Below are 22978 nucleotides of genomic sequence, written 5' to 3'. Positions count from 1 at the left end.
AAAACCCTCAAATTCCACTAGAGCGATTTCATATAGTTGTCCTTGTGCTGAAGGTTTGCAGACAAGGGTTTGGAGCAAATTGATTTATCTTTTTTGTGTTTTGCTGCTTGCAAATACAAATTTATGAAATTTGCAGGCAAATATTAAATCTGTTATTTTTGTAGTATGCCCACTGCTGAAAAGATAGAAGATATGTGTAGCGTGTATTATTCCCAACCATACCATCAAGTAGCCATACCTTTATTTAGTCCAAGAAGAGGTTTGAATCATTTGTGAGAAGGTTATAAATCCCTTCAAAGATCCCATGTCACCTTTGGTGGTCCCTTTTAAGTTTTAAGAAAAAGTAGCTGGGTACACCTATGCCACTCCCCGGGTTTGTGTATCCCTGCATCCAGATTGGATACCCATGATACACAGACACACACTGGATACTGCACCCACATGTGCCTGAAATTCATTGATTTTCCAGCTGTCCTGAATAATGTTTGATATGATTTTGAAAAAAAATGACGTAAATCTTTGTAAATTTACAAAAAACTTCAGTCATGCAATTTTTTATACAAATCTATACCAATGATAAAGACAAATAAAATATGTTCCTATTTCAGTGACCCATTTCTTGGATTATCTTCCCATGCAATATTCCATTTTTTTGCATATTGTAACTTGTTAAATAAACTTATAATTATATATGTAGTGATTATGTTTCTATGTTTCTTTTAAGGTAATGAAAATCTCTTCTAATATCTTAGAAAATTGTGCTAAATATGTGGTTTTTTTATGAATGTTGTATACAGCCATATCCATATTGGGGGTCTTTAGAAATGGCCATATACAATCCTATAACTGTATCTGTATCCCTATTTGTGACCATGCAGCTTTCCTTTAAGTCAACGCGGCAGTTTGTACCATACAAATTGGATGGGTGTTATACACCTCATGGGAAAGGTATATCAAACAAAGAGAATATTTTGAGCTTATTTTAATACCGTTTGGGCCGTTGGAGAGTCTGCAAGAGGTCAGCACAACTCCAAAACAAAGGGAGCACCTGTATAGATTTGAGGAGACAAAGTGAATTATGGTGGTTGCCAATTGGTTTGCAGATCACTCCAAATCAAAGGTCAGCCAGTCAAAGTTTATTAATGTTTATATTTTTGGGTGAATTAATTAATGTAACAAATTACAACAGAAACCTCATATTGGCTAAACTATATCTCAATATACATCATCCGGAACCCGAGCTTAGAGAAATTTAATTACAAACATACTATAACCCAGATGCCAAAGAAATTGTACACCGTATTCACAATTTCAGTTGCATATCATTTGATGAGAAGTCCTTATGAGATCTATGAACAATAATATGGTTCTGTGATGAAATTATGTTTAAAAATTTCATTAGCAGAAACTAGCGGTGTTTGCACTCAAAAATTCCTTGTATCAGATTTGCTTCGAAGTGCTTGATGAAATATCAGTGAAGTAAAAATCAGAAATATTGCAAGTGTATTAGCAAATTTCCCTGTACAGTCATTACAAACCACCAGCAAAAGGGAATATCTCCTACTCTAATGATAACTATACCTAAGCCTCAGCCAAGAAGATTGACTTCAGTAACCTGCTTCAACATGACATTCACATACTCATATTCCAAGTATTCAAGTATGAATATATTTAGAGCCTTTTCCCTCTCCCATACAAACCAAACAATATTAATATTGCAGTTATGCCTGTAGCAATATGATCGTTGATTATAACAACCATACAAATAAATGCAAACAGGATTTGTAGCAAAATATAACTCTCAACAACCAGATTGTCAACAATGGTTCAACCAAGATTTGACACAAACTCTAAGTTCACATAACCATCAGTGCAGATATAACATGCAGATAGCAATAGAAATGGTGAAGATTAAAACCAATCAAAGAAGCGTATGGTCATTATTTTTTATTTATCATGGATGCCTATTTGGATGCCCCTTTCAGTACAACGAAAAAGAAAATCATGTGTCCAAATGAGTCCTAGAAAATCATGAAAATACTATAACAAATTACTCGAGCATAAATCAGAGGAAATAAAGACAAACAAGCACAAAAAATAAGGTCATTAAATTTTTGATGCCCATTGGCATGCACCATTCAGTTGCCTTTATAAACAATGCAAAAGCAAATCATTTGTCAAAATTAGTCCCACATAAGAAACATCAAATTTTGCCTTAAGGAGACATCAGTTATACTTCGTATAGAATAAAGAAATCAGAGCTACTTACAAATGGAGGGTTCGGGTATCTACTCTATCAAAATTGTGTATGTTCCATCGGGGTGACATAAGCTGAAACATCCAATGAAATCAGAAGGCATTTAGTATGCATAATGTAGCCTGCATTAATTGACAACCAGGTCTGGCTGTTTGGTTAAAAATTAGTGGCAAGGAGCATATCAAACAACTTAAAATTTCATGATTTTATACTACATTCTAAAAAAAACTAAACAATATATTATTGATATACAATTAGTTAGAAACAATTGATAGTAATAAAGATCAAAGCTGCAAAAAACCTGAAGAATAGTAGATGATGTGTAATACCCGGTGAATACAAATATTGGTCTGGGTTACCAAGGATGCTGCTTGGAGCTCCATATGACCAGCCCATGTTCCATCTTCGTTCATACTCTCACAGTACTTTTCAAAAGGCACATCATCTTCAACAAAAGGTTCATAGCTTTCACGATTTTTCTGCATAAAACCCCAATCATCTAGACAATATTCTCCTTGAATGAATACTGAATGAGCTATAACATGCAATATAAGAATGTGGGGAGGCATCAGAAAGGCAAAGGTAAAGATCATATTTTAGACCAATGAGAACCTCAGTGAACAGGGTCACACCTGCCCTTCCTCCATTTTGAGGTCAATGGATGGATAATCTAATTTAAGAATTAATTTATTGTTCTATATTTGATTATATCAAACTTATGGTCACTGCAAACCTGAAATATGTTTGTCAATAAGAAATAATGCTAATAATAACAACCACGCAAAGTTCACATTTTAACCAAATTACCTTGACAAAACTCTTTCAGGAAAAAAACCCAAAACTAGAGCAATATTACTCACTATATTATCAATAAAAGAAAATCATGCTAAATAATGAGAAAGCTGAAATAAGTGCCATACATTTTATGCTGCAACTATAGCAAAATTCTAGAAGCATTTTGATAGCAAAAATATATGCAACCACCAATGGTTTTTAAAACCATATACGAATTCATGGGCCACATCAACCAAGTATAAATCAGGTACCCTTCTGATCCTTTGCCTACCACTAGTGCCTTTCACCTCTAAAGGTTTATTGCACCTAAGGAATGGTGCACAATTCTAAATTCATCTTTTCTTTTTTTGTGTTGCAACCCCAAAAATGACATGCAAAATCCATGTCATACTATGTTAGGAAAGTGGTAGAAATTGTCTTATGCATTGCATGGCACACATTCCAAGATAACCACAGATGACCACCAAAATTAGTTATCATGAAAGGTGTACAACATTCATTCTATGTTCTACTATGTTAGAAATGTGGTAAAATTGTCTTATCTGTAGCATGGCACCCATTCCGAGATGACAATTGACATAAAAATTAAATATTTTACTTATGGAAGGTGTACAACATCCATCCCACGATTTCCTGCTTGTACAAGTTGCATGATGGGTTATAACAATGATTGACCAAGAGCCAATTCACCCATAGCCTTCTTAGACCAAACAACCTTTTTCTATACCAACCAAATCTGTAGAACATACAAAATTGTCCAAAAAGGTCAATTTTCTCCCAAAACACTACCTTATCCTCCACCATGTAAAGAATGTGATACTAAATACCTGTGCTTAGTCACAGCATGGAATATAGGATACTTGGATAAATAGATAGCACTTAGACAATCACAACTAACACTAACTAATCTCTAAAGGAAAACAACATCCCTACTAAACTGCCTACTTTTTTGGATTGCAATTGAACGTAAGTTATAACACTAGATTGGGTTCATAAAAACCACAGGCATGAATGAGGCACTTATCGCTAAAGTGGATAGAAACTAGTGATTCTTCATTGTGACACTGATTGGTGTTCCATATACAAGCTAAATATTTGAGAAATCAATATAGGTTGTCCCTCATTATCAGGAATAACCTGCTGGTTGGTTCAGCCAGATGGACATAATGAAGTCCATTCAGTTTCTGGCGTAAGGCATCAAATGCAAACAGGGAACTAGTAAAAATGTGAGGTTTTGGGGTACAATTATTTATCCAACCCCTTGATCTTTGCTAGCCATGTACCAGAACCGAAGAGTATGTAACCAGTCTGACCACTATATTGTAGATTTCTGTAGCAGCACTACAATACCATCTAGATAAATGACCAGTATATCAAAAACTATTGTCGAAGGAAAAACAATATTGAAGTTAAATAATAAAGATAATATATACACACATGCAATAACTTCACCTAAAACACTTCTTTTATCCTCAAATGGAATTGAAAGTGCACCCTAGCTCCACTTGATTTGCTACCTTGATGTAGAAATGTGGTTGCTTAATTAACCAATAGCATGAGAATAAAATAGATATAATGAAAAGTCAAATACATATTATAAGGATATCATGAGGATATAATAATGGAAGCTTAGATAGAAATTTGAGCAACATAAGTGCAAGATGAAAGAAGACATCCAAATAGGGTGAGAGACCTCTAATTTGTAATATTTCCAAAAGGGAAATTAAGGACCTAGATGCATTGGTTAATGGATCACTAATATTGAATTAAAGTTTGGATCAAAGTTGTAATCATGTGACAAGTGTGTCACATGAAGTATACGAGCCAGGTTTAAGATTACATTAGGGTAACATCCTTATGTGAATGAAAAATTTAAAGATGTAATATAGAATGGCAAGATGAGAAGCAAAATTAGTTTGACCTTGTGAAACTATCTAGATTAATGAATCTAGACAAGGTCTTAATCATGTGAAAGGGATATTTGTCACATGATGGCAAGTTAAGCTTGTGCTCCATATGAGTGAATCCAATTGCTAGAATTACATGGAAAAGAATTGAGGGACAAAGGTGAATAAATCATAAAAGGTTAAGGACAAGATTGGATAAATCATAAAAGGTTAAGGATAAATTAATTAAAATAAACAAATAGGCTAAAATTAGATGTAGTTCAATATTCACAAAATTAGATTGTCTAAAACTGCTTGGAAGACCTAATTAGTAAAGTTAATTATTTCCACTTCAATTTGTTTCTAAGGAGAATGATATATATCATATGTCCAGCAAACCCTACTCAAATATATTCAGCAAAACTGGGTTTAATTTGATCACAGAGATAAAGTTCTCTATTTTCAGCTAGTATCTTATATAACTATAATCTAATTCCTATGGTCAACTTCTTTAGTGAACCACTTGCCAAGGTAAAATCCTTACAGTTAACAATCTAAATTGCAGAAGTTTTTCTCTTGATAACATGTGCATTTAATGTGAAAAGCCTGAAGAATCCATTAATCATGTGTTCGTTTAATCCCCATTTGCTTGAAACCTCAAACAAGATTTACTCAAAAGCTTTGAAACTTATTGGGCTTGGCCCCAAAATGAATTTTCTTTGGCCAAGACATCTTGCTATAGCGAATTTATGTGAAAATTTGAACCACAAAATCAGAATGCAACAAATCGAATTCGAAAACACAAAATAATGATAAACGCTTAAGACTTATCCTAAGAGAAAACCCTCCAGTTGAGCGAAACAACCCAGCCCACAGAAACAAAGATTTCTTTATTTAGATATCAAAACCAATACCACTTGCTTATGATTGAAGTCTTCAATCCTTCCAATCAATAAGCATGTCCTTTATTACAATAAACAACTCAGAGACTCTGGTTAAATAAACTGATTACAAATGCTATGATTCTCAGAATCAACATAATTATCTCTCAGATCAATTCCAAAAATTGCAATACAAAAATATATATCAGACTCGGCACTTCTACACAGTGCGATAATACACAGGACTCAAAAAAATTCTGTGATTATAACAACAGAAAATATAGTGTCACTGATAAACTCTCAGAGCTGAGTGAATATGAAGCGCACTGAGCACGATTGCTACAGCCTCTAAAACATGAAAGACATCATGCAAAAGTTTGAACCCAATAGCATAGAAGAGAGACAATACTCCAAAACTGAATGAACGCACTTCCACATCAAGCGACGGCAGTTGCAATATGCACATGACAATGTTTAATATATGAACTGACATCTTCATAAAGAGGATAATCGTGTTGAAGTTTATTGTAGCTTCGAGGAGATCTTACTCTCTGTTTCCATCAGGCATAATTCTCTGCTGGCTCAAATTATTATTTTCTTCTTCCTGTTGATAGTATGCTGTCTAAGCTGCTCACTCTTGGTCATCAGTTCAGTTGGTTCAGTTATTTCAGTTCTATAATCTTATCCTCTTGAGAGGTGGCTGTCGGGATGTATTTCATTCAGTGTCACTGCATCAGCATTTTCGTTCTGCTGAAGATAGCAATTTTGATTTACCTAATATCTTCGTGTCTTCCTTTCCATGTCATTTATATGACATATATTTTCCACGGTGGATTATTATCGGGTTCTATGAAACGGTAAACTCAGTTTGCAAAGAATGTCATCCGGTTAATATTCTTCTTATATGCTATCAGTTATCTTATGTGGCTTAAGGAAGATGAAAGGGTCTTCACTTGCGTTCGCACGTTACAACTGGAATATGGTCAGGCAGTCTCAATCTTTCCTTTTACCGTCTCAGGCCTATAGCTCATTGGGATCACACTAAGAATTATTATGCCATAGTTGGAGACTCATCAAAGTTTTTATTCGTTTAGAAATACATGTTTTTTTTACATCATTCTCATTTCTTATCAAAAGAAAGGTTGAGCGATATATATTCTTCTTCTATCAGAGATCGCTGTATGATACTTGCAGCAGCTACGAGACTTATATTCAGGGAGGTTGTGATATTTGTATTGTGTTTGCAGAGATTGTGAGTTCTAGATAATAATCACAGTAGTTACATATTACAGAGTCTGGTATATCTGTGTTTGTGTTTTCATATGTGCTATACAGAGGTCTTGTTCATTGATTAAGGTCAGTAAAAATCACTGTCCAGGATTGCCTATTTCAGTTTTTATGTGTTGTTTGATTCTCCAATAGCAGAGGATAAAAGTGAGTGTGACAAGTTGTTACTCATATTTGTAACAAGTCTTTGAGTTCTATCTGTGTACAAAAGTTGTGTGGCTTGGCAAATAATTTGGTTATCTTTTTGGTCAAATGTATGAATCTACTATAATTATGTGTAAAGATTTCTGTTAATCCTATTTTTCATGGCAAATCCAGTTTTTATGTGTTGTTTGATTCTCCAATAGCAGAGGATAAAAGTGAGTGTGACAAGTTGTTAATCATATTTGTAACAAGTCTTTGATTTCTATCTGTGTACAAAAGTTGTGTGGCTTGGCAAATTACTTGGTTGTCTTTTTGGTCAAATCTATGAATCTACTATAATTATGTGTAAAGATTTCTGTTAATCCTATTTTTCATGGCAAATCCAAACATGTGGAGATTAAATATCACTATCTTAGAGATATGGTTCAAAGGAAAGCCATTGAACTATAGTATGTTTCTACAGACGAACAGGTTGCTGACATTCTCACCAAGCCTCTTCCTAGTGTAAAGTTTAACTACTTTCGGGAGAAGCTTGGCATAGTGGAGAATGATATGCTTGCTGAAAAAGAGTTTCAGCTCCAGTAACTATTTTATGGTGAGTACTACTCTGTGAGGAAAGTTCAAAATGAAACTCCTTGTTTCATCCTCTGCGAGTAGGCATGATGGATCCACCCTTTGCGAGTAGGCATGGTGGTAATACAGTCTTCTTTAGGAGAAGACTGAGGTGAAAGTCAGAGGTGAAAGTCCTCATTTTTTCTCACTCTATGCGAGTAGGCATAGTAAAACCCATCCTCTGCGAGTAGGCATGATGGATATATGATACATTATATTGCTTGTTTTCACCCTCTAGGAGTAGCTATGGTGAAATGTGTTTTGGAATTATTTTGTTATCAATTGTTATGATGAGATAACAATAATTTTTGTGATAGCAATTGCCATAGTTTGATATTGCCATGCTGAGATAACAATTATGTTGGCATAAGTGTCTTGAAGACTAGTCAATAGACTTAGTGATCAAAGGTTTTGTCATTGATGTCAATACATACGAAGGAACCAAGATCTGTAGGGAGGAACAACTGGCAAAGCACATTGATGTGTGACTCTAGTTCACAAAGGTGATCATAGAAGAGAAGAAGTTTGGGCCCAAGAGAGGCAATGACAAAGGTGATCCACTTAGACAAAGTATGCTAAGTGAAATCCGCATGAGCAGAAGGATGCTAAGTGGAAGGGAAAGCAGATAGACCAGTGAGTTGGATTGGCCACGTCAGCAAGGTGAGCATGGAGCAAGATACCTAGTACTGCCTAGTCATGCAGAGGGTAGGAGTATACTCAACGTCACATTTAATGGTAATAGGGGAATAGATCGAGGAACAAACAAAAGAATTCATATTAAATTCTTTCCAACCAGAGCAAGTCATCAAGGACACATAACACTCATGACTCTTGTACAAACACGCAACATCTGACAAGAGCAACACACTACTACAATGGGAAGGTGAGCCAATAGTAGGGGTCAGAATTCAATTTTGAATTCGCAGATTTAGGCTTCCAAGAAAAGATGGAAGAAAGTATAAAAAGAGGCAAAGTTGAAAGAGGAAAGGTTAGATGTCATGTCCCCACTCTAGCTCAGTCTAACAGAGACATGTGACTCAGCTTATTATGGGGTCTTGTAGGCTGACAGGGTTGGATAGAGACCCAGTATGGTTATTCAGTGTTGGGGACTTGGTTTTTTGGTGGGTACTAACCAGTTGGGTGACGTTCCTTATTTCTCGGAGGCAGTTCCTACATTTATGGGGTTCATTCCTACTTTTTAGGAGGTATGATCATGCCCAGGGCTGGGTTTCCATGAGATGACCCTTTGGGTTCAGTTTCAAAGGGATAGGGCTTGTTTCCTAAATTTTAGGAGCATCCCTAGATTTTAGGGATGAGACTGCCAGTGGATCCTTGATTTCCGACTTCAGTCACAGACAGGTGACAGGATGATTTTATGGTTTGTGATGTCAGTTGGGCAGTTTATGGCTATTTGGGTTATATTTTTAATATTTCCTAAGTTAGCGTTTAATATTTAAATAAGGCTAAGTTAATAGCCATTTTGGAGTAATAAGGGAATTTTGGCCTCATCTGGATGCGTATCCCATGTTATGATAGCTCGTTGGAAAGGTCTTGAAATTCTCTAAATCTTCCTCTTTGGTCTCAGGGCAATTCGGTGAGCGGATTTATTACTATAGTGGAAAAGGTCATTTTCTAGTGACATGGTCACTTTAAAATAAGATTTAATTCATTTTTATAGCCAACGCCAATTGGGGGTCACTTTAGGGTTCGAATTGCTTTGCAAGGGGTTATAAGGAGATGGGCGCCATTTCTCATGATTATGCATATTTTTCAAACACTTCTTTTCAGATTTGCTCTGCTTGAGCGATTTGCATTCTGGGACGCAAACACCAAGGTAATTGTTGGCTAGGACGTAACCCTCAGCAGCATTGGGTATTGGTTTGTTCGTAGTTTCAACAGTATTCAGGAGGAAGGTAGATGCCACTTCAGTTTGGGCCTACAATTTGTTTTGTTGGGCATGTTTTTTGGCGTATGGGAGGTGAATTCTAGCAGCCGTACACTGCCATTTCTTGCAGCCGTACTTGCAGCCGTACTCTGTCTTTTGCAGCACTTGGATACATAAAAAAATCGGTTACTCAGCAGCAGAATCTTGCATCTTATCAGCTCGTTTTCATCAGCCAGTTGTGGCGTCATTGTTAGAGGAAATGTACTGGATCTTTTATTTGGCTCTTTAATTCAGAGATCTGCTTGGTACGATTTGTATCAACTCTGACTTTACTGCATATTGTTATTTATTTTTAGACTCTTTTCTTGCCATTTGATACTTCTCATTTCTATGTGGAATAATCATCAAAAACACAAAAACAAACAAACTCTTCTGCATTTCCGTCTAGTTCTACAAGAAAACATTAATAAACACGAAAAAACAAAAATAAAATAAATCTACAACAGATTTACAGCAGAGATCCATCAGGGATCTTTCAGTGGTATCAGAGCTTACATCCTGCCAACCTGTAGGGTTTGTGAGAAATTGTCACAACAGATTTTGGCATCTGGGTATTGGATAAAAGTTTTTGATAAATCATTTCAGCATCTGGGTAGTCACTAGTTAGTGGATTGAATACAAATCTATGCATCCTGGTGGAGAAATACACAAATTCTACGAGCGCAAGAGAAACCAATGGCAAGCAGAGGCCGCCAGAGACGCACAGATACCAGCTATGGGTGAGGCACAGGGTGCTGCTGGCGACGGCATACCTACAGAGGCAAAAGAAAGAGAGATGGTGCGGACCCTATTCACTAGTCAGCCCAGGATCGCTCAGGCTCTAGACAGGTTACAGGATACCTTGGAGCGTTTGGAGATGGGTGGACACAGAGGCAGGCAAAGTAGATCAGTTTCAGTGGCTGGTAGTCAGCGCAGCCATCAGTCCCATTCTTCAGTTGGGAGCTCCCTTCATTCCAGTAGGAGGCATCGCCATCGTACACCTACTATGAATAGGCCATTGCTTCCCCAATTCATACCAGGTGAACAGGCCAGCGCAGGTGGAACCACCAGAAGTGGGGTTTCAGGAGTTAGTTTTGACGGCCACAGCTGAGTGGAGAGCTCTACCTCCTGAGGTTAGGGACGTCTTCCCTCTTCCCCAGTATTGTGCACAGCGTAGAGATACAACCAAGTTCAGGGGAGATCGTGGTAATAGACTACCACAACAGCAGCAGAATTATGACCTCAATAGAGCTACTGGGAAGATTACATTGGCCCCATATAATGGCTCAGGAGACACTAGTGCACGAGCTTGGGTCCACAAGCTAGACATATACCTTTCATTGAGGCCCATGCCTGAGCGTGAGGCTATTCAATTTGTTGTGTTGCATTTAGAGGGGATTGCCTATGATTGGTGGCACCATGGATTGGTCACCTAGGATCACGTCTTAGTTCACTCTTATGCTGAGTTCACCGAGCGACTCATTGCACGATTTGACCGTAAGGATACAGAACTTTATTACAGGGAGTTGGCTCACCTTAAACAAACTGGTCATGCAGAAGCTTATATTAATGAGTTCCAGCATATTGCAGTTATGGTACCGGATATGCCCCAGAAACGTAGTGTGATGTTGTTCATTGAGGGTTTGCAGGATAGACTAAAAGGATTGGTACATGCTTTCCAACCAGCTACTCTTAAGGAGGCTATTGATGTGACACTGAGATTGGATACTGTTCCCACTTCTTATCAGGCAGATAAGAAACCATTTAGAGATTCACGGCCTGCACAGAAGGCCAATACGACACAGAACAAAGGAGGGACTTCATCTAAAACTCCTTGGATGAATCAGGAGACGAGGAATGAATTGAGGAGGAAAAAGTTGTGTTTTTCCTGCAAAGAACCATGGGAATCAGGACACCGTTGCATGGGTAAAGGAAAGGTTCATTAGGTGACTTCTTAGTTAGGGGATGAGGAGGTTCCTGATATTGATATTGAGGATAATACAGAGGATGTTGAGCATTTTCTGAACAGTTGGAGTTAGACACCGTTGAGCCTGTGGCATCAGCTAAAGTATCTATGGCTACCCTCTCCAGTTATCCTAAGTTTCATGCCTTCCGGTTGAAAGGTACACTTAAGGGTAAGCGAATCACCAGTTTGGTAGACATAGGTGCTACGCATAACTTTATTGATCAAAAATTAGTTGAGAGGCGTGGCTTACAATACGAGGAGTTTGGTGGTTTTGGAGTAAAGGTGGCTGATGGTGCCATTTTGGGTTGTACCAAGCGGATTCCACAGCTTAGTATTCAGATGGGAGATTATACTTTGACTGATGACTTCTATGTGCTTCCCATAGAAGACTATGATGTGGTTTTGGGCATGCATTGGTTACAGGGTATTGGGTGTTACATTATTGATCACCACCGTATGCAGTTAGAGTTTCTTTCTGGCGGGCAGAAGGTGATTTTGAGGGCAGCGTCAGATGGTGGACCCAAGGAGGTACTTAGCATAATGGAGAGTCAGTCTCTATTTGCTAAGCTTTCCAAATGTGAGTTTGGATTGGGGGAGGTGTTATATTTGGGTCATGTGATCAGTGCTGAGGGGGTGAAGGTGCATGAAGAGAAGATTCAAACGATTCAGAATTGGCTTGTCCCTCGGAACATTACTGAGTTACGAGGGTTCCTTGGATTGTGTGCTTATTATAGAAGATTTGTGAAGGGTTTCTCACAACTGGCAGCACCTTTGACAAATCTCACAAAGAAAGGATCATTCAGATGGACAGAACAAGCACAAGGGGTCTTTGATAGACTCAAGGAGGTTATGAGTACTTGCCCCATTTTGGCACTACCTGATTTCTCGCAGCCATTTGTCTTGGAGTGTGATGCGTCGAGCTTGGGTATAGGAGCGGTGTTGATGCAGAATAGACACCCCATTGCCTATGAGAGCAGGAAGTTGCAAAACAATGAAAAGTTGTACTCTACCTATGATAATGAAATGTTGGCTATTATGCATGCGTTAGCCAAGTTCAGATAGTATCTTGTTGGCAGTAAATTTGTGGTGAGAACAGACCATAACAGTCTAAAGTATTTCCTAAATCAAACAAAGCTCAATGATCGACAACAAAAATGGGTTAGCAAAATTCAAGCTTATAACTTTGATATCGAATTCATAAAGGGGAAGAATAATACTGTGGTTGATGCACTCTCTAGGAAACCTTCATTGGCTGCCCTATGTTCATTGAGCGAGATTTCAGCAGATTGGAAGGCTCAACTTTTAGTTGAATACTCCAAAGATCGGCATGCTTGTGAGATTATGGAGGGATTGATAGTGGATTACAGATACAATGTGGTAGATGATATTATCTACTATAAAGACAGGGTTTACCTTGTTCCGGGTTCTCAATTGAAGGAACAAATTTTGCATGCTCTCCATGATATTCCTACAGCCGGACACCCAGGATATGGTAAGACTTACAGGGCGGTACGTGAGAGATTCTCTTGGAAGGGTCTCAAAGATGATGTTTTACACCATGTCCGTGAGTGTATGACTTGTCAGCAGAACAAGTCGGAGCATACCTACCCAGCGGGATTATTGCAGCACTTGCCTATATCGGAACAGATGTGGACAGGGATCTCCATGGATTTCATTACAGGTCTTCCTTGGGTTCAGGGGAAAGATTGCATCTATGTTGTTGTGGATTGGCTAACGAAGTATGCCCACTTCTTTCCCATTGCATTAGATTTTACAGCATCGCAGGTGGCTGAGTTGTTCTTCAGGGAGGTGTTTAGACTTCATGGTCTTCCCAAGACTATTGTGAGTGATAGGGACAGCAAATTCATGAGTTCCTTCTGGCAGGAACTTTTTACACTAGCTGATACTTTGTTAACACCTAGTACTAGTTACCACCCTCAAACGGATGGGCAGACAGAAATAGTTAACAAATGGGTTGAGGGATATTTGCGTAACTATGTGTCAGGGCAGCAAAAAGCATGCCTACGTTGGCTGCATTTGGGCGAATATTGTTATAATACTACGCATCATATGTCCATTGGCATGACGCCTTTCAAAGCTCTCTATGGATATGAGGCATTATCTTTCACTAATTTGGCATTTGGTGACAGTAGAGTTCCCTTGGCTCAGGATTGGTTACAAGAGAACCAAGATGTCATGAGATCTCTTAGGGAGAATTTGCAGCAGGCCCAAAATCAGCAAAAGATGTACGCTGACAGGCACAGGATTGAGAGGGCATTTGAGGTGGATGATATGGTCTTTCTGCGTTTACAACCATATCAGTAGAGCACCCTAAAAAGGGGGGGAGCTGAGAAGCTCAAACCACGTTTTTATGGTCCATACAGGATACTCAGGCGAGTGGGAGAGGTTGCATATGAGGTTGAGTTACCACATGGCAGCAAAGTTCATAATGTATTTCATGTATCTTGCCTGAAAAAGGCCCTTGGACAGCATATTATAGTTTCACTCGAATTACCTCCTATGGATGAGGAAGGTAAATTGATTTTGGTCCCTGATGAGATTCTTGAGGTGAGGGAACGGCGGCTGAGAAGCCGGATGATTCGAGAGCATTTGGTTCGATGGAGAGATCTTCCCATAGAGGATGCCACCTGGGAGGGTGAGAGCATTTTACAGCATCCTGCATTACAGTTGCTTGTGGGCAAGCATCTTCGAGAGGGAAGGACTGTCATGTCCCCACTCTAGCTCAGTCTAACAGAGACATGTGAGTCAGCTTATTATGGGGTCTTGTAGGCTGACAGGGTTGGATAGAGACCCAGTATGGTTATTCAGTGCTGGGGACTTGGTTTTCTGGTGGGTACTAACCAGTTGGGTGACGTTCCTTGTTTTTAGGAGGCAGTTCCTACATTTATGGGGTTCATTCCTACTTTTTAGGAGGTATGATCATGCCCAGGGCTAGGTTTCCATGAGATGACCCTTTGGGTTCAGTTTCAGAGGGATAGGGCTTGTTTCCTAAATTTTAGGAGCATCCCTAGATTTTAGGGATGAGACTGCCAGTGGATCCTTGATTTCCGACTTCAGTCACAGACAGGTGACAGGATGATTTTATGGTTTGTGATGTCAGTTGGGCAGTTTATGGCTATTTGGGTTATATTTTTAATATTTCCTAAGTTAGCGTTTAATATTTAAATAAGGCTAAGTTAATAGCCATTTTGGAGTAATAAGGGAATTTTGGCCTCATCTGGATGTGTATCCCATGTTATGATAGCTCGTTGGAAAGGTCTTGAAATTCTCTAAATCTTCCTCTTTGGTCTCAGGGCAATTCGGTGAGCGGATTTATTACTATGGTGGAAAAGGTCATTTTCTAGTGACATGGTCACTTTAAAATAAGATTTAATTCATTTTTATAGCCAACGCCAATTGGGGGTCACTTTAGGGTTCGAACTGCTTTGCAAGGGATTATAAGGAGATGGGTGCCATTTCTCATGATTATGCATATTTTTCAAACACTTCTTTTCAGATTTGCTCTGCTTGAGCGATTTGCATTCTGGGATGCAAACCCCAGGGTAATTGCTGGCTGGGACGTAACCCTCAGCAGCATTGGGTATTGGTTTGTCAGTAGTTTCAACAGTATTCAGGAGGAAGGTAGATGCCACTTCAGCTTGGGCCTACAGTTTGTTTTGTTGGGCATGTTCTTTGGCGTATGGGAGGTGAATTCTAGCAGCCATACACTACCATTTCTTGCAGCCGTACTTGCAGCCGTACTCTGCCATTTGCAGCACTTGGATACATAGAAAAATCGGTTACTCAGCAGCAAAATCTTGCATCTTATCAGCCCGTTTTCATCAGCCAGTTGTGGCGTCATTGTTAGAGGAAATGTACTGGATCTTTTATTTGGCTCTTTAATTCAGAGATCTGCCTGGTACGATTTGTATCAACTCTGACTTTACTGCATATTGTTATTTATTTTCAGACTCTTTTCTTGCCATTTGTTACTTCTCATTTCTATGTGGAATAATCATCAAAAACACAAAAACAACCAAACTCTTCTGCATTTTCGTCTAGTTCTACAAGAAAACATTAATAAACAGGAAAAAACAAAAATAAAATAAATCTACAACAGATTTGCAGCAGAGATCCATCAAGGATCTTTCATTAGATTGTTGAGTGATTAGCCAAAGAGCCAGAAGAGTCGAACTAATAGGAATCTCAAGGAGTGAAGGAGAGTGACAAGAGCAAAATTGCCTTTAGAGAGTTATCATGCTAAGGAGAAGCTAGCAAGCCCGAATAGCACAAGTTTATCGTGTGCAAAAGCAAGGAGAGCCAAGCGCGCAAGTGATCGAGGTCTAAAGTTGCAGAGCCAAGAGAAGGCAGAGCATAGTTCCAAACAGATGCAGAGAATTGAAGAAGGATCTATTTCAATATTTCAAGCTAAGTCTAGTAGCTATGTTAGATCATTCACTATTGTTTGCTAACCTTTGCAATAGTAAATCCCGTCAAGGGTGGACCCTAATAGGTTCTTCATACAAATCCCTAACAGGGTGACACATTAACTTGTGTTCTAAAGTCCTCTAACCATGCTGCTCCTAACAAGGCAAGACTTTTATAGGACTTATCAAAATCACTTAACCAGATGGCACCTAACTGTCTTTGTAATCTTTTAACAAGGATAAGCTCTTAACCGGTGTTTACCGCATAGATTAATGGATTAATGCACACAAACACAGAACAAGAACAGCAACAACAATACTCCCTTTATTATTCGCATATACCAAGACATTACATTACTCATGATAAGATCAAATAAGATAAGATGATTTACAATGATCCCAGACGGGGCATAAATACTTTCCGCCGAACCTTCCCGAAGGGGTCCGTCGGCTACAAAACAATCCTAACCTACCCGTCGGCTACCAAATACAAAATCTCCGACGGCATAACCAAGTCGGCTACAGAATGCAAAATCTACCGACGACATCATTCCCCCCAAAAAGAAAGTCGTCTCCGGACAACAATTACAAAATATCTCGAGACAAATTAACAAACAAAATACATTAACTGACTAACTACAACAAGATAGATCTGTTTCTGTCACATCACTTTCACATTCTTCCCTGCCTGCACCAAATTGGTCTCCAAACCACGATGCATCTGTAGCCTCTACTAACACAAAACTGTCTCCTTAATCAAGCTGACCTTGATAGCCACCCGTTGCTTTCTCTGCTTCCAAATTCTGGGTACCCTGAGCCAAGTGTTGCTGTATTGTCTTCAACTGGATGATCAACTCCTCCCGAGCTCTCTATACATCCACCAAGATAGCCTCACATCCAATACCTACTCCAAGTGCCTTTGGTACACAGACACTCCATGCCTGCAACAACTCCAAGTCTCATCAACTGGTCACACTTCCCACGACTGATAACCGAAGCGACTGGGGGTCTAGGGGACAGTGCCCCCGCAGGGTCCTGGGGCAGCACCCCAAGTGCGTAGGGCAGGGTCAAGCTATCGCCAAGACCAAATTAGCACTTTTGGAGCCACACAAAACACCATTTTCATGATTTTCTTTCGATCCCACACTCTTTTTGGCAACTGCTTACATTTTCCACCTGTTTATGTCTTTCCCTTCCCCTTGGCATCATGCATTACTCATTCTAAACTATTTCAATCTGTCGTCGTTTTTTTTTTTTTTTTTTTTGCTCCTTCCTACGTCCGCTGATGTGCCTCTTTCCTTTGATCTATCTCTCTATCACTCCTAACTGCTCTAATGCTTTTGCCATTATAATACAGGGTTCAGTCTGCGATCTTATGGCGTATGAGAGTGAGGAATAAGGAATATTGGCCTATTCTCATATACTGAATATAATATTATCTGCTCCGAATGCTGCAACCCACGGGGATATAACTTAACCCGCTCGCGAACCTTTAATGGAAGAGGAACAAAGGTGCGGCAATATAGGTAACCTGCAAGAGAATAAGGTTTGTCGCAGGAGAACAAGACCATTCGCAGAAGACCAAGACTATCCACAAGAGAACATAACGCCAACAGTTTGCCACAACAAAAACATCCGCGGGAGACAATAGACTTTAAGCCGCAAGCAAGAAACAGTTTGAAGCGGCTAGTCCACTTTCCACGGGAGGAGAAAACAAAGGTGCCTTTCCACGGGAGAAGAAAACAAGGGTGCAGGTAAGAAAGGCAACCTGCGGCAGAATAAGTCCTGTCGCGAGAGAATACAACCATTCGTGGGGTCCAACAACTGTCCATACGAGAATATATTATTCGCGAAAGAAATAAGTGCCGCAGGGAAACGAAAACTTTGGAAGGCAATAGAAAAGACCGCAGGAGAAACAAAGGATCTACGGACACAAAAGCAAGGAGAACAAAGTGATTCGCGGATACAAAAGCAACAGCCACCCGTCTACGGGGAAACAATAGGCGCCCGTGGGAATGAAGTTCAATCTACAGGAGACTATCCGCAGACCCATCCGCGGGACACACTTTCTTGTTTTTTTTTTCTTTTTTTTCTTTTTTTTTCTTTTTTTTTTCCTTTATTTTTTTTCATACAGAAAATACAACTCAACTTTTCCTCTAGACTTTGCCATCCTGCAATGGCGAGGGAGTCATTCGAACTCGGCCATTCTGCGACGACAGTGTCTTCCTAGCATAGTACATCTTCAGTTTTGACCCGTTGACTACCTGGGGCACTTCTCCGTCCAAGGTCCACAATTTTATTGCTCCATTGTCACCTACCTCCCGGATTTGGTATGGCCCGACCCATCTGACTTTGAATTTGCCTAGTTTTACTTCGTTCCTTCCATCATACTTCAACACCCACTGACCTGATTGGAACTTGTTCAATTTTTCAGGTGCTTATCACGCCACACTTTGTGTCTGTTCTGTGTCACTTGCGTGGCCCATTGTTCCTGCAATCGTCGCTCATCCAAATTATTTCCTTGTTGTTGGCACCCTTCAACTAATTTTATGGTGCGGTGTATTCTTTTCGTTCTGTGCGGTCCGTTCATCGTGTACCAGACGATGGGATCTTTCCTGTACTATATGTTCTTCCCCTCAGCTTCAGCCGTAACCGCCTTTCCTTCTTCCGCTTCTCTGTATTCCTTCGGACATTCCTTTTCCTCTTTTTTATCGCCTTTGTCCACCCTTAACATATTACAACTCAGAAAGAGTTCGTAGTCTTCTATCTGCCAATGGAAAAGGCCATTCACCAAGTCTAGGTCGTCGTCATTCGATCCTCCTTCTAGTCTTAATACTCCTTCATCCAGTTCCATTCTCTTCTTTCCTTCATCATCACTTTCGCCTTCACCTTCTAAGTCTGACGACACTGCCTCCTCACCTACCATTTGTGTGTGTAAATCAATGACGAATTTCCGCCCTTTGCTTTCAAGTGATAGAGTGTTTTTCTTCTAGTCGTGTTTAACTCTAGCTTGTATGAGCCATCCCTAGCCTAGAATGGCATTGTATCCTTTTCTCTTCAGCGGGATCACGACAAAGTCAAGCAAGAATGGTTGTGTTACAATCGTCACCAGTTGTGCCATCAGGACGCCAAGAGGTTTAATGCCATGTTGGTTCGCTGTCAGCAACTGAAATGTAGGTGGCCACAGCGTTGGTTGTCCCAACCTCTGCCAGGTATCCTCGAGTAAGACATTCACGCCAGACCCTCTGTCAACAATTGTGTTCGTCAGCATATTTCCCAGAATCCCCATCTCCACGACCACCGGATGTTGTCCAGATGTGAGTGTTAGCAGCATTGGGTCTTCTCCACCTGCAGCAATTTCCTTCCCTCTTCTTGGTTTTCCTAGTAACTTAGCAATTGGTGCGATATTTGTGAGTACGGACTGGAGCTGAGGCATTGTGAGCACCAGATCGCCTATTTTGACAGGTACCTCAGTTTGTAATATCTGTCTGGTGTACGATGTTCTGTTCCGCGCAATTCCTTGCTGAGGTGTCAATGGTGTCCTTCAACTGAGATGTTTCTGCCTATGTCACTTTCTCAATTTCCTTCCATACTTCCTCCAACGTCTTCTTTTCTTCCGCCGGATCGAGGTATAGTTTTGCTTGTTTCCGAGTGATGGCCAACACCTCCTCTTCGTCCGTCCTGACAGTGATCAAATTCACTCCAGACTTCGGGCACTTGGCATCTTCATGATCGCCAGGTCTGCACCATCTGCATAATAATTTTGGTGTGTTTTCCGTTGTACAATCCCGGGCAAAGTGGCCCCACGAACTACATGCTCAACATTGAACCATCGGCCGACCATATGCGTCATACTGAATTCGACTTCGGCTGCCATTATTATTGTTCGCATTGTTGTTTTTCCCTCTACTATTATTTTTGTATCCTCCGGACGTGGCACCCTCTATACTTGTGTTCCTGTTCCCTCCTCCGGACGCGCAAGCCTCCTGTGCCAAGAACACTTGTTGAGGTCCTCTGGTTTTCATGTTGAAGGGACATTCTTTTGTGGAATAATCCATGATCTGGCAGATGTTGCAGAACTGGTTCTTTGGATAGGACCCTTTGGTGTGACCTTCTGTCTTACACTCCGTACACCATAGCTCGCTGCCCTTTGTTTCTTTCTACATGTTCTTAAATTCCTTCATCATACGAATCATGTCCTTCTGGAGGGCTCGAACCTTCTTGCTGCTGCTTTCATCATCACTGCTATCTTTTGCTGAAGATGTGTCATCATTTGAATCCAACGAGCTACTTTTCTTCTTCTTTTTCGTCTTCTGCTCACTTTCTAGGTTCATTGCCTGATTGTACGCTTTAGTGTATGACGATGGCAGCACGATTTTCATCTTCTTTTGCAGCTTCGAGTGAAGGCCTTCAATGAACCATCTTTTCTGTAGCCCATCAGCCAGCTTATTCTCCATTTTATTGATCAAGTCCTTCAACTTCCTAGCGTAAACTCGAACTGTTTCATTCTTCCCCTATTTTGTATTGTATATCTCGGCTGCGATCTCATTGTCGTCCCGGAGCAATTGAAATTCGGCAGTAAATTCCTTCTTAAGGTGGTCCCAAGTGGTTAAATTTTGGGGATCTGCATCGGCAAACCAGTCGATTGTAACACCCTATAGGGTGGCCGGAAATTGTCGAACCCATTCGTTTGTATCAGTTATGTCATTTGCCCTCCAAATCATTTCACATGTTTTATAGTGTCAGATTGGATAGGTCGTACCATCGCCATCAAACTTCAATAACTTTTCCTTTGGTCCTACCATCAATACTGGGTTTTGTGCACGGGCGTTGTTCAGTCCTACAACACTGGCACTGTTCACTCCCACACCGACGCTTTGCACTCCCACGCTGGTGATCCGCACTCCCACACTGGCAATCTATACTCCCACGCCAGCGGTCTGCTTTCCCACACCGGCGGTCTGCACTCCACACGAGCGGTCTGTACTCCCACACCGACAGTCTACACTCCCACACAAAACAGCGGCGAACCTTGGTGAAGAAGGATCTGCCAAGGTTGTCCCTTCCAAAAGTGTATCCCAGACGAAGAGTTCACTCCACGCTCGTGCTCCCTCAACACTCTGATACATGCAAGTCGATTCCCTTTCGTCTGGATTATCTTCCCTCGGCAAATACAAGTTCAAAAATTCCTCTCTTGCTTCCTCCACCAATTCCACCTGCTGGCGAGTCTCTTCCAACAATTCCTCAGTGCTACGGTGTCCATCAGCAATCTTTTGAAACCTCCTTCTACATTCTGCTGCTTGTGCCAAAATTAAATTTTCTTGCGCAATATGTATTCCATCTTTTCCCTTTATCTTATTTCGATCCTTGTTAAGTTGATTTGGCATTAAGCTTCATTCCTCCCTCCTTCCAGGTTCATAGGGCAATGGCGCCAAATGTTTACCGCATAGATTAATGGATTAATGCACACAGACACAAAACAAGAACAACAGCAGCAGTACTCCCTTTATTATTCGCATATGCCAAGAAATTACATTACTGATGATAAGATCAGATAAGATAAGATAATTTACAATGATCCCAGACGGGGCATAAATACTTTCCGCCGAACCTTCCCGAAGGGGTCCGTCGGCTACAAAACAATCCTAATCTACCCGTCAGCTACCAAATACAAAATCTCCGACGACATAACCAAGTCGGCTACAAAATGCAAAATCTATCGACGACAGCCGGTGATGGAACTCTAAATTTTGGCAAAATTTAAAGCCCCAAATATGATGCCAAAGGGTGAATATTTAGATCTTACCCACTACTTATATTCAAACAATATGAAACATTAAAGGTCATTATCACGAGAATGTGGAAAAGGAAGCAGGTCCATATATGCAAATATTTCAACACTATTTTAAAGGGAAATAATACAAACAACTTACTTATGTAATCAGTGCACCAATTGGCATGTGGTCTCCAGTCCATAATGCCCAACAAATGTAAGGCTATATGCAATATTAAGCATTGACCATGTATGAAATTTTCAATTCTCCTATATAAGTCGAGTCTCAATATAGTATGCAGGAAGTAAAACATATACATTTTGTGACAGTTTCACTGTGCAAAAACAATTCAAAAGAAGGGGATGGTGATTGCAGAAGTGTGTTGTCACCAAACTCACAATTCCAATTGCATTAACAAGTAATGGGCAAGATGAAATGTCTAACTACACTTCTATCTAATAGCTAGAAACGGTGATACCAATAAACTCACACCACCTCAAAGACTGATTGAAAGCGTACCAGTTTGGCTCTAAGTCTTGTTTTAAGCTATTCTACAAGAATAACCTCTACCATTAGGGCACAAAGACTTCCAAAAAAAGGGAATTCTAGCTATTTTTTGTGAATTTGAGATGGTAATACAAGCTACAGTCAAAGCTTCTAGTCTATGTATCACCACAATCACTCCCAGTCAAAACTTCGGCTCTGATTGCTTCTTAATTCACTATGCTCTATTATTGAACACACAATAAAAACATGAATCAAAGATACTAGGCACAAATTACAATCAAAGCTTCTAACTTGCTCTATCACAATTGCTTCCAATCAAATCTTTAAATCCATTGCTTCTTTTATTCACTTTTTTCCCAAATTCATACTACACAATCAAAATTATGCTTGCACAAGTTTGGCAGAGCTTTCTTGCATACAACAAAAGATGAATTTTGCAATGAGGGGGCACTCTTTTATATAGGCAAAGGAGTTGAAAAAAAGATGGAGGAAAAAGTGGGAGCAACTCAACCAACTTT

The 22978-nt window shown here is 39.9% G+C and overlaps 1 protein-coding gene across 4 annotated transcripts in view; it reads right to left on the bottom strand.

Moving 5' to 3' along the window:
* Positions 1-22978, bottom strand: part of LOC149573120 (SEC-C motif-containing protein / OTU-like cysteine protease family protein) — a 92450-nt gene that overhangs the window by 5833 nt on the left and 63639 nt on the right. For all 4 annotated transcript variants that reach the window (XM_089814299.1, XM_089814297.1, XM_089814298.1 and 1 more), the window contains exons 4-5: positions 2587-2736; positions 2270-2331 (exon numbers count right to left, since the gene is read on the bottom strand). In XM_089814299.1, coding sequence (XP_089670425.1) covers positions 2270-2331; positions 2587-2736 — 212 coding nt within the window. The remainder of the gene's footprint in view (positions 1-2269; positions 2332-2586; positions 2737-22978) is intronic.

This window comes from Cupressus sempervirens, chromosome 2, assembly GCF_028749045.1.
Source record: "Cupressus sempervirens isolate cs-2001-9-10 chromosome 2, ASM2874904v1, whole genome shotgun sequence".
Taxonomy (NCBI): Eukaryota; Viridiplantae; Streptophyta; class Pinopsida; order Cupressales; family Cupressaceae; genus Cupressus; species Cupressus sempervirens.
Note: the sequence above shows the minus strand (reverse complement) of the source record. Positions and strands in the feature narration are given on the sequence as shown.